This window comes from Rutilus rutilus (genome assembly GCF_951802725.1).
Source record: "Rutilus rutilus genome assembly, chromosome: 4".
NCBI classification, from domain to species: Eukaryota; Metazoa; Chordata; class Actinopteri; order Cypriniformes; family Leuciscidae; genus Rutilus; species Rutilus rutilus.
The window spans coordinates 17,155,173-17,168,340 of record NC_140212.1 but is presented as its reverse complement, the minus strand read 5'-3'; the positions used below and the strand labels follow the sequence as shown (position 1 = coordinate 17,168,340).

Genomic DNA, 13,168 nt, shown 5'->3' with positions numbered 1-13,168 from the left:
CTTTCACACCACAAGTGAAATGAATAAGCCTCGGACTGAAGGAAATGCAAATTCACGATTGTACAGTAGAAGGCGCAGCTCAAACAAACCTTTCTTCTGTGCTGCCATTCTGGATTACAGAAAAATAGGAGGACACAGGAGAAGAATTTAAGTTCAACACTCTGGCTGCGAATAAGTATTTACTTCACAACTGCTAAAAAAAAAAGACGTTCTAGTGTGTGTGTGTGTGTGTGTGTGTGTGTGTAGTACGAATATAATCCAGACATACTACATTCGCCTTGCTGCTGTCATTATCTCATGACCTACAGCACCAGTTGCGTCGCTTCACTGCCATTCACAAATCCTCTCCCGTGGCCTCATGGGATAGTAAAGTGTCCATCATATGCACACTTCAGAATCTCGCCAGAAGAAGTAGATCATCCGGGTACTTTTTGCCTACGCTTTTATGAGTAGGGCCTACTGTGAATTCGGACATAGCATACTTCTTTTGTCACATACTGTTTTTCACTTACTATATGGAAGTGTTCTATTTCGGATGCAGCCTCTTACTTAAGCAATAAAACCAAAAAAGAAACACACGTGATGTTTGTCTAAAAAATGTTTTGCTAATTAGAATAGTTCATCAAACCATGATCATAGAATGATCATTGAACGTCAGTGGCAAAGACATTGATTAATAAAGTGGGATTAAGTGCATAAAGTAGGCTAGGCTAGGCCTATATATATATAGACCTATATATTATTTAACATGTTTCATTATTGCAGGTTTGTGCATATGTAAATGGTGAAACAGACTGCTTTAGATCTCACAACAGCATTCTGGTGGAACTGCGCTGTGTTTGCAAACTCGCAATTCTGTCTGTTTGAGACATTGTTTTGTTGTGTCATGTTGAATGGCTTGCTTTGAGTCCTTGCTTTCTTCTACAGAAAAATCCTCTCACAACCTTGAAACTGAACCGGACATGCGTTGTTATTGGGTCAGTGGAATATACTGTAACAGTGCTGTTCGGTTGTTTTGTAGCCAAGTCTTTAAGGTATGTGTCAGAAATTGACCTTGCAACTGAATAATGAGTTCGTGTGACAACTAGCCCCGGTCATCCTTATAAGTATAGGCTACTAATTCGAGAAATAATTACTTGACATTAATAGAGGCATTAATAACTACGTGACATTTGTACGGAGAAGCCGTTAAATAGCCACCGAATACCACTTATGAGACGTGACATTTCAATGTATTTTATAAATTAAAAAATAATCCCATCATACATGTCATGTGCCACTAATGTAATTGGATTGGATTAGGGTGAAGATATTTTTGAAAAGAGAGACCAATCTTAATGCAATATAATCAGGACAAGGCTATACATTTCAAAAGATTACGTGATTTAATTGAACAAATAGAAAGACACATTGCCATGCATGTAATTTCTTCTGAGGCCAGTAGGTGGCAGTACCTGACAGGCGGTGATAAATGTGTAATACTCATTCATCCGCTCCAGTAGGCGGCAGTGTGATGAGCGCAATAACGTACGCTGCTCAGAAGAAGAACAAACCTCAGAAGTGAAGGCGCAAAATCAAGTGCGCTAGCATCATTAGCTAGCAATCGTGAACTTAAGACATTATGGAGTGGTAAATATTACATTTTACTCTGACATTATCCGTGTGTAAATGTTATCTGATTATTTTGGCTACTATATCTGCTTCGTGTGTTGCCCCAATGTTAATTATTGTTGTGAGAACGACTCCACATGTCATTTGCATTGTAAACAGTCATGACACACATGACATAAAAGAAAATAGTATCGTTTTATTATCTATTGTTTTTTACTAGTAAACCTGTGTAATGTTATTTTTATGTAAACAAAGCATGTCGAAGCACAAAGCTTTACGTTAAGCAAAAGAATAATAGTTAACGTAGTGGTTGTAGTTGTTTTTTGTTTTGACACTTTCATAACAAATTATTAGCTGTATTCGCTATTTGATTATGTTCTACTTGAAGTTTGAGGTTTTATTATGTTTGGTGACGTCATTTTAGATCTGTTTTGTATGATTGGTTTTAAACAAATCTGCGTTTAACTGTATTTGTGTGCATGTGACATAATGCAACACAATAACTCTATGCATAGTGACATGTTATAATCTTTTACGTGTAATTAAAGTGTCTTTATCCTGTGCAGGAATCAGACCTGGTTGAGTCCAGCGGTTCGGGACACTGAGGTGACCCGGGCTGCCCGCAGAAAAAGTTCACACAAAAAAGTTGCATGTATCCTTTAAAATACCAGAAATCATTTATTTATAAAGTGTTTTATATAATAGTAATTGAATGCAATACTACTTTGATGCAAAGCAGCTTCACAGAATTGCTAATGTTGCCAGAAGACATCAAGAATTGAATGGTGTCATTATGGAGTTTTGTTGTCATATGATAGTACAATGGTCAGACACTTAATGAATAGACATAATGTTAAGCACTATTCATATCTCCTTTATAAGTGACGTGTAACCCGTGCTCTGTATTTGTCTTCTGCATTTAACCCATCCAAGTTAATGCACACACACATAGGAGCAGTGAGTACTAGTGAGCACACACAGCGGTGAGCAGCCGTTCACAGCGGCGTCCGGGGAGCGATTGGGGGTTAGGTGCCCTGCTCAAGGGAACCTCAAGTCGTTTCCTGATGGTATTGAGAATCGAACCCACAACCTTTGGGTTACCAGTCTGACTCTCTAACATTAGGCCATGACTGCTCACTTAAATGCTCTGGTTCTAAACATAAAGGAAGGGGTTTTTTTTTTCCTTGACGGTGTGTTCAGTCCCACTGGCACAGGATGAAACTCCTGGCACCAGCACTACCCCTGCTAGACCCCTACTGCGCCAAACACCTGGATCTCTCTATAAGCAGACATGTGAGTAAACCCAGTTTACACTATACAGCACCACAGTAAAACAGTTGTGAGCTTCCAATCAGAATAGAATGTTAGGGGACTTTCACGTCGCGTCTTAAAAAGCGTGGAAAACTCCGGCTGTGCCGCTTTCTCCTTCTTTCCAAAGCGCTCACGAGCTTGTGCTTCCGTGGTGTCTGCCATTGCTTAGGAACCATGAGCTGCGCTCTAGACACGAAATTTTCAGGATAAATGGATTTACTGCACTGAAAATCCCTTGCAGTGGCTCTGCTACTAGATTTATGGAGAATAGAAAACCCCATCCTTCAAGCACACACACGGGTGAAGCTGATTAATTGGTTCTTGTCACATGACCTGCGGTGCACTTGTGGCATTCTAAAGAGTTGGTATTTTTTTCATCTTGCTTTATTTTTCCCCCAAAGTCTCTTTACTGTTCTCTTCCAAGTGTTATGTTTGTGTAGAATGATCTGTATTGATGTGCAGATGTTTTTTATATCATTTGCAGACACCCCAAGAAGTGCCCTCAGGAACCCAGATGTGTCGGCCATCCTCGGGACAGGAAGCAGAACTCCTCGCTACTTAAACACACCCCGTACCAAAGGCAGTCTGAGCATGGTGAGTGACCACAATTCAACAGCCTTTATTCATCCTGACCTCATATATTTAGCTTGTATGATTTCAGTGGTAACTCTTTTGCCTGGTTCTTGTTTGTTGACACTTCAGAACTTGGACGACAGTGATTGGACGAACAGTCTTTACCCGTCTCCTCTGTCTGGGATGGTGGACACCAGCTTTACTGAAGATGTCAACATGAGCGCTCTCATGCTGAAGGAAGATGATCCCGGGGAGGCTGGTAAATATTCATAAAACTCATCATTTCGATTCATTTATTTAAATAAGTTGATTTACAGCTCTCTCTCCCTCCCTTTTTTCCTCCCAGCGTCTCTCAGTTTGTTTCCTGAATTTCTGCAGTCATATTTGCGTCATGCGTCCACAGCCGTGTTTGATCTGTTAGAGGAGTACGAGGCTCTCTGTCAGGACAAGGTACAAAACATAGAAGTGCATAGACAGGGAATTTAAAAATTATTCATAATTTCAGTAATCAGGAAAAAACTATAATAGATTAAATGTTGGCATGGCAAGCTGAAAACAAAACTCCTTACTGAGACTCCACCTGTATTGTAGGTCAGTATGTTGCAGAAATTGGTTCTCCGTTCGGCCCCTGGTCAGCAGAAATCCTCCAAGACGGTCAGCATTACCTGGTTGCTGCAGCAAGAGATGGTGACCTGGAGACTCATCACCTCCTTATACAGGTACAACACACTGAAACATGACTTACACTACTGATAACGTGAGTACCTTTTTTTATTAATTTTTTTGAGTAATATTTTTATTTAGCAAGGATGCATTAAATCGATCAAAGGCAGCAGTAAATACATTTATAATCTGACAATTTTTTTAACATTTCAAATAAATGCTGTACTTTTGAACTTTCTGTTTCCAACATTGATAATAATAATAAGAAATGTTTTTTGAGCCGCAAATCAGCATACTCAAATGATTTCTGAAGGATCATGTGACGCTGAAGACTGGAGTAATGATGCTGAAAATTCAGCTTTGCCATTACAGAAATAAATTACACTTTAAAATAGAAAATAATTATTTATAATAAGTTTTTTTTTATCAAATAAATGCCACCTTGGTGACCGTTAGAAACTATTGAAAACGAACCAACCCAGAAACTATTGAATGATAATGTATATGGGAGTAAAAGTATTACTTGCTTGCTTACATATTGTTATAACTCTCTTAAACACAGAGACAGAGTCCAGACAGTTTTAGAAGAAGACATCATGATGGATATAACTGTAAGTGCTTGTGTGTTTCACTGGACTGGCCTACTGGATGTGTACAGTGGCGCCAAAAGGTGTTTGGAGCCACACTTAAAAATGATTTTTTATTCATTGCATTATATTACAAAATTTTAAACTTTATGATAGCACAAGCCCTTTTTAAAGGTTTTAAATGATTAAACAATGATATACTGTCCAAAATGTGTCCTTTATGTCACCAGCGTCACTTTTTCGCTGATGCCACTTGGTGTGATATTTTGTATCCAATGCAGTGACATTCACACATTAATTGTGATTTAAGCATTGATATTTTGGGGGGCCACTGCATGTGAACTTGTGGTTGTTTTTTCTCTGGAGATGCCCAGTGAGAGTGAGAAGGCAGTAATGGAGCAGTTCTTCCAAAAGGACAGTATGGTGCGACAGAGCCAGGTACGCATGCATCCATTTACACCCATTCTGAGGCTTTCTGTGTTGGAAAAACTCCTGAGTATCTGGTGTGTGTGCGTGTTTATTTAGCTCGTGGTGGATTGGTTGGAGAGTATAGCCAAAGATGAGATAGGAGACTTCTCTGATAACATTGAATACTATGCCAAATCTGTGTACTGGTAAGTAATACTTAACGGATATCTCAGATTTCAGAATAAAATTGAATCTGGTAAATCATTTATGCTGGATTGTTCATGTGTAGGGAAAACACTCTCCATACCCTGAAGCTGAGGAGGAATCAGTCCAGCGGTGGTTTACAGAGGCCGTTGGTCACAGAACTGGATCCTGATGCTCCCATCAGACAGAAGAGACCACTGGCAGACCTGGACCGAGAGGACGACTCTCGCCTGCTCAAAAACCTCTTCAGTCTCATACGAGCTGGCATGACTGATGAGGTGTGTGTGTTGTCTGATGGGGATTTTGTGTTGTTTTGTCATTTTTAGTTTGACACATTTGAAATTTTTTGGTTTGGTCTCAAACAGTACATTTGTTTCAAAACTGAAAAAACTTTTAGTAACACTTTATTTTTATATATTTGAATCGTCCTGTGTCCTATATATAGTACTTAGGGCTGTGCCTGTAAACTTGACATTCGCACCATCGCGGTGGCTGAGTAGCACTGACGGTGGTCCGCCAAAACACTTTTTTTTTTGTGTGCTAATGCTGTTTTACATGAATATTATGACAGGAGTGAAGCACAAAGCTTTGTTTACAAAATAAATAATAGGTTAGCTTAAATGTTACATCGCAGCCAAACGTTTGGATTCGTGACGAATGAGAGAACTGTGCGTGAGCCCATAAATTTAAGCTTTGTCGGCTTTGTATTCTGTTTTGTGATCTGGTCACCCGATTATCAGCAAATTTACCAATATTCCATTAATTATTCCACTGGACATGGAATCTCGTTTCTTTTCCCAAATCTTCACTCACGTCTCATGCATTTTCACAGGGGGCTATAAATGTGTCTTCCTTTATTTCGCTTTAAAGTAGGCCTATTATATTCGCATTCTTTACTGTGGTAAAGTAGAAAAACGCTATATGAAAGATACTTGCACATCAAATTCTTTTTAACACCGTTTGTGCTTGTTATTATGCTTGGTAAGGCGCGTCAAGTTTATTTGTAAACTGTGTTTCACACATGCGGGTGATTTCATATATACATGTCCATATATATATATAAAAAAAACACCTCTCAACTGCCGCGCCACCGCTGGTGGTTGGTCCATTACTAAAGGTAAAAAACTGCCACTGTCACAGCCCTAATAGTAATAACAGAAAACGATGCATAAACCTAAACCTATAGTAACCACATGTTATTGTGTGTAAATTGGCATTAAGGATCAAAATATATTGCCTCTCCTGAAAGCAAACACTATCACCTTATGTCCAATGCATTCAGTGTTAGGTTTTGGATTCATTTCAGTGGTGCATAACGGCAGAATAAGCAAAGAAAAGTGTCATATCAGCCACAGATCAAGAGGAGGTCTTATCTTGAGTCACCCTGAATATATGACATGACAAATATTAAGAAACTAATACATTTTTTAAGAGCTTTGAGAGAAATATCTGACATTTAATATTCTGTGGTGACTGCAGACAAGCCTGGACATTCTGATCTGACAGTGTGTGTGTATGTGTGTGTATGTGTGTGTGTGTGTGTGTGTGTGTGTGTGTGTGTGTGTGTGTGTGTGTGTGTGTGTGTGTGTGTGTGTGTGTGTGTGTGTGTGTGTGTGTGTGTGTGTGTGTGTGTGTGTAGGCTCAGAGGCTGTGTAAGCGCTGTGGTCAGGCCTGGCGTGCTGCCACTCTGGAAGGCTGGAAACTGTACCATGACCCCAACATCAATGGAGGTTAACACACATGCACCTACTTACCAACATTCAACTACATATTACCCTTTTATGTTTCATAGGACTTCAAGGGATAGTTCATCCTAAAATGAACTGTCTGTCATCATTTACTCACATTCATGTCGTTCCAAACCCATAGAATCCATAAGACTTTCATTAATCTTCAAAACACAAATGAAGACATTTATAATAAAACCTGAGAAATTTCTGTCACTCCATTGAAAATACAAGTATTTCAATCATGATTGCTTTATATGATAAGTAAGGGATAATGTACGTCCAGCCTGTTGTTATCGCAGAATAAACCTCGACAGGGTGATCAGGACCCTGACGTGGAGGGATTTAACCCCTAAAGGGGTTTATTTTGCAATAACAACCGGCTTGATGTACATTATCCATCTTAAATAGCTGCTCCGAACATAAGCAAATAATTGGACTCAAAATATTGAGTTTTTTGTTGAAATATTTTGGTAGCTCACTAAACGCAGTGCTTCAATAAAGAAAACAGTTGCTAGCAAGCGGCTTTTAGCCAAATAACGTAACATAATTCAAGCACAACAGTATAAAAGTAATGTAATCTGATTACTTTTGGATTCCTTAAAGGTCACATATGTAAATAGTCAAGTAAAAAGCAATATTTAGGAGAATGATTGCACATGAACCAGTAGGTGGCTCACGTGAGTCATGACTCATGACTGGCAACAGCTGTCAATTAGAGATGTGCGGATCAGTTCTAACGTCAAGCAAATTCGCTGTTAATATAAATCATTCACCCACCCACTCGAACCTATGATTTTCTCCGATTTAGATATTTGCACCCGATCGTCACATTACAATTCTTCTAATTCTCAGTGTTAAGAGAGTGTTAAGAGAGTGAATTTGTGCGGTGTTAGACACCCTGCAATTGTCATGGAAATTACAATTTTGTAAAACAGTCCATAATCAGGCATGGTAATTACTATAATATAAACGTATATATTTTGTAACGTTGAATTATCTAGAAATACTTGCGTGAATGCACTCTCTTTAAAAATTTTATAAATCCATTGATCACAATCGAGACATGGACATTCATTGGTCAGGTGGAGTGAACCCTGTTGATTTGTGTGTGTGTGTGTGTGTGTGTGTGTTCAGGAGGTGGAGAGCTTCGGCCAGTGGAGGGGAATCCTCATCGGAGTGTGTGGAAGGTTTGCTGTTGGAGAATGGCAGAGGAGGTGAGGAAACTCTAGATCAGGGGTCTACAAGGGGGTGCAAGAGTGTCAGTAGTGTCAGTTTGAGATGGGGAAAAAAACGACTAAATATAGCAAATGTTTTTTAGGGCTGTCAATGTTAACAGATATTTTGTAACACATTAAAACTGTTTCGAAAGCATATTTATTGTGAAAAGGGCTGTACAAATATATTTGATTTTAATTAAAAAGACACAATTATTTTTTCTTATTCTCTTAATTATTCTCATACAGTATAAATATATTTTTATATATGAAAATATATACAGTAGCTGCCTACTACTGTGTATACTATACAGTAGAAACATCATATTTAGGGGTTCTTTGCTTTAAAAAGTTTGAAAACCTTTGCTCTGTCTGGATAAAAGTCTCACCAATTAAAAATTGATAATTAAATTAGGTGAGATGTCTATAAATTTAATAGACCTCTTCTGTGAATGTCTCAGTAATTTTGTTTGTCGTTCTGATTTAGATTCTACTTTTGTTTTGCCTTTTCAGGAGCAGTTCAACAGATATGAAAGAGCCATCTACGCTGCACTGAGTGGAAACCTCAAACAGGTACATAGTCGTCCATCCATTTTTACACTATTTCTTTCCTCTTGGTTTTAGTCATTATTTGAATGTGTCCTGCAGCTGTTACCTGTGTGCGAGTCGTGGGAGGACACGGTCTGGGCGTATTTCCGAGTGATGGTGGACACTCTGGTAGAGCAGGAGATCTGTTCTTCTGGTCTTGGCAGTGAGGAGCTGGAAGAGCTGCCCAGAGAGTTCCTGGAGACCAAGTACGACTTTAAACACGTTCTAATGTACATCATAATCAATTCATGTCCTTTTAATTGATTGATTCTATCATGTGGCCTTTTTTCAGTTGGACTTTGGAGAAAGTCTTTGAAGAGCTTCAAGCAACAGAATCCAAAGTGAGGATGAATGAATGAGGTTTCATCCGTAACAGACTAAACATATTGAAATGTTTCTTTTCTGATCTTGCACAATTTTTTTATATTGACAGAGGGTTCTGGATGCAACCAAGGAGCATTACCATGTGATTCAGAAGTTTGTCATTCTTGGAGATCTTGATGGTACGCTTTGAGGACAAATATTTAGAGGGATCTTAGTTTTACTTTTTCAAAGGAAAAATAACAGTATTATCTGACCTTGTGTTGAAAGGTCTTCTGGAGGAGTTCAGTGATTGGTTGGGAAGAAGTACATCTTTGCCAGCTCATCTCTTGCGCTTCATGTCACATTTAGTCCTGTTTTATCGTAGTTTGGGCATGCAGCTTAAGGTACGTCGCACACATACGTGTATAGTTTTAGATCGTATTGCTAGCAGATGTTTTGTAGCTAGAAAATGTTCAAATGTTTGATTTAAACTCATTGGTTTGATCTGTCTTTGTCAGGAGGAGGTGTGTGTAGATACCCTGAAGGCCTACATCTCTCTGTTAGTGAAGGAGAAGCAGGTGGATCTCATTGCGTTCTACGTCAGTAACCTTCCTTCTGACTCGGCCGTGTCACAATACGCTCAGTTCCTGGAGGAAGTCACCGAGACTGAGCAGCGCAAACACTGTCTGGACCTGGCAACTCAAGCAGGTGAGGTCAAAGAGTCTTGCATCACGGTGAAACGTGTGTTGTTTTTTTGTTTTTTTTTGCGATAATGACATAATCAAGGCCCCGATATAATCACAGCTAAGTTATTTTTCGTCCTACGTTTAGGGGTAAAAAGAAGTTTGTAGCGATATACTGTTAGAGAACATCCTGACGCCGCCCACGCTGCTGAGAGAGCAGTTTAGATGAATATGTAAATATGTGCTGCACACTTTCCTCTCGATAACAAAATAAACACACAAAAATGACAGCAGTGAGAAAACGACAGTTGAACATCTGATCATTGCGATGTGGATGTTTGCACGAGCTCTGCAATTCGGCACTCCAGTCAAGTAAAGTCACGTCACGTTTATGTATATAGCACTTCATACAATAGATCGCTGTAAACCAAACAGCTTTACAGTATTAAATATGAAAAACAGTATCAGTATTGCTTTTTATTCGAATTACACTTTAATTTCTACTATAAAGCAGCTCTCCAGTGTATTTCACTCGCGGACATCTGACCTCGACGGACTCAAAAGAGGAAATTTTCCACGTCAAAGAAGTCGGAGTCTCAGAGCCACACCTACCTATTACATCATCACCACGGATCAATGATAGTTCAGAGGTGTTTGCCAAACTTTTCCGCAAGGTCGGCTTTGACAAGCTGTTTCAAACTCCCGAAATTATCTTTAAATTAACTTCGTTTTGGCCTGATTTTGTTCGAAATGACATCACACCAGTTCGTTCTTCGAGTTCGCTTGACGTATATCAGGGCCTTCACTGTACATTACTTGCTTATTACAAATTATGTTTATGCCTTGTGGTGTTTAGGTTTGGACGTGCCATCGATCACAAAAACAGTAGTAGAGACCATCAGAGAGAGAGACACAGATGAGTTTGCCCACCATGACTTGACCCCTGCCCTGGATACGGCAACTACTGTGGTACAAATGAACCGTTACTGTTTTAATTGATAAAACTATATCCAATTACCAATAGAATAAACTCAAAACTCTTCATCTGTTCCCACAGGAGGATCGGCAGAAGATTGATGTCATTGACTGGCTGGTGTTTGATCCTGCCCAGCGAGCTGAAGCCCTTAAACAGAGCAATGCCATCATGAGGAAGTTCTTAGGTGAGGCCTTTACAGCTAAATTATTGTATTAAGGTGTAATTGAGGTGTAATTGATAATTTTATATTCTGTAATGGATTTTATATTTTGATTTTATAATTGATTTTCGTTTATAAAATGTATTGTTGAAAGCCACTATAATTTATGCTTATTTAATAATTTTCAACAATACAATTTTGACCCTATGCAACTTATATTCAGGTGCGACTTATTTTCCGGAAAATACATTAGTTTATTCCACTATAATTTAAATTGGTTTATAGCTTAGTTTAGTCTTAGTTTTGGTCTGTTTGGTTTGATTCACAGCATTGTCTTTTATTTATTCACATCTAATGGGGTAGCTTCTAAGAAGCACGATGCAGCTAAGATGGTCTTTGCCAAAGTGCCGGAAGATTCCATGCGGGAGATCTACCGACAGTGGGAGGAGCAGGGCATGGACACGCCCCTTCCTGCCGAGGAGGAGAATGCTATTCGAGAGCATCTGTGCATCCGTGCCTATCTGGTGAGAAGCAGCATCTTTGTGCAACGCTGATTTGTCTGTCCCTGTAATGAACATAAAATACAGTTTATTAGTTTGGAATAGTTATATTTTTGAAAGAAATCTTTTATGATGACACTGAAGACTGGAATAATGGCTGCTGAAAATTCAGCTTTGTCATCACAGGAATAAATTACATTAAAAATATATTAAAATAGCAAACAGTTCTTTTAATTTGTAATAATATTTCGCAATATTACTGTTTTTACTGTATTTTTGATCAAATGAATACGGCCTTAAGGGACATCAAAAACATTTTTTAAATATCTTAATTATTCCCACCCCCGCAGGAAGCTCATGATGCATTTAATGAGTGGTTCAAGCACATGAACTGCCCTCCGGTGAAACCCACAGCACCTGCTCAAGCAAAGTTTACAGAGAAGGTGGCCCATGAGATGAAAGAAGCAGAGTATAAGGTCAGAACAGGATATACGCGCACAGTGCTGACTGCTATTCCGTGGTGAACACTTCTAACTTTGATCTTTAATGGGTTTTCTTTTTCACTTCCTCCAGATGGAGTATGAGAACTGGCAGGGGCGTCTGGGAGCGCTGACGGAGGACGTGAAGGAGAGGATCTATAATGTTCTGCTGTTTGTAGATGGAGGATGGATGGTGGATGTCAGAGAGGTGAGGAGGTTCTCTTTTAATTTACAGGTTTGATGAACATTACAACTGCCAGGTCAGAGGTCATTTATAACCTTAAATGTATAGATTGTTGGATGTTCAGGATTTGCTGAATGTGTGTTTTTGCAGGAAGCAGAGGAAGACTCTGAGCGAACTCATCAAATGGCTCTGCTGCGGCGTTTGTGTCTGCCCATGATGTCGTTCCTTCTGTTAACCGTACTGCAACGCACTGAACGCCACCAGGAGAGTCTGCGTCTGGCTGACATCATCGCATCTGACCAACACAGACTATATGAGGTGTGGCATCAAAACCTTTTACAGAATGATTGTGAATGTAGACATGAAAAGTGTTTTGACAATATGATAATATTGATTTAATGTCTTTTTAAATGACCATAAGTAGTGAAAGTAAATAGTGTTGTTTTGAAGTGAAGCTGTTTATGTGATGAACTCTTTCTTTCTCTGTCAGGTTTTCTCTAAAGAGGAGCTACAGAAGTTTCTCCAGAAGATGAGGGAATCCTCTCTACTCCTGCTGGATAAAGGCCTGGATCCACTTGGATATGAGATTCAGCCCTAGACACTGTTTTCTCATGCTGTTTATGTCCTCAGTCCTGTTTGGGGAAAAAATTGAGCTTTGTAATTTTGTATTTGAATAAAGATTGCTTGATTGTTTAGCAGCAGATGTATTTTGTTATGAGTCACACTGGATTTTTTAAGTATTTAAAAAAAAAAAAAAAATGTACACTACAGTAACAGGTTTATGGTTAGTTCATCGTCTTAGAGAAACAGCTTGGTATGTTTTCAATCCAGTGCTGTGCTATTTGGCTTTTAAGAGCTTTTTGATATATTTGTATCTTTATTTCCATTTATCATTTCTTTTTGTTTAAGCTTTTAACATTCCAATGTCAAATTTTATATAATTTTGCAAATTGGATTTCAATGCGTACTTGTAGATAAAAACTTCACTGCATTT

At 38.9% G+C, this 13,168-nt stretch overlaps 1 protein-coding gene across 1 annotated transcript; it reads left to right on the top strand.

Moving 5' to 3' along the window:
• The first annotated feature begins 1,495 nt into the window (after positions 1-1,495).
• Positions 1,496-12,872, top strand: nup107 (nucleoporin 107). Its single transcript, XM_084408156.1, has 26 exons — positions 1,496-1,629; positions 2,178-2,263; positions 2,812-2,904; positions 3,407-3,516; positions 3,625-3,754; positions 3,842-3,945; positions 4,087-4,214; positions 4,721-4,769; positions 5,112-5,183; positions 5,271-5,359; positions 5,443-5,635; positions 6,997-7,087; positions 8,222-8,301; positions 8,815-8,874; positions 8,950-9,095; positions 9,182-9,230; positions 9,323-9,392; positions 9,481-9,596; positions 9,711-9,900; positions 10,732-10,844; positions 10,933-11,035; positions 11,375-11,535; positions 11,862-11,987; positions 12,085-12,198; positions 12,325-12,492; positions 12,665-12,872. The coding sequence occupies exons 1-26, from the start codon at positions 1,622-1,624 to the stop codon at positions 12,770-12,772; spliced, it is 2,757 nt and encodes a 918-aa protein (XP_084264282.1). The 5' UTR covers positions 1,496-1,621; the 3' UTR covers positions 12,773-12,872.
• Positions 12,873-13,168: the final 296 nt, after the last annotated feature.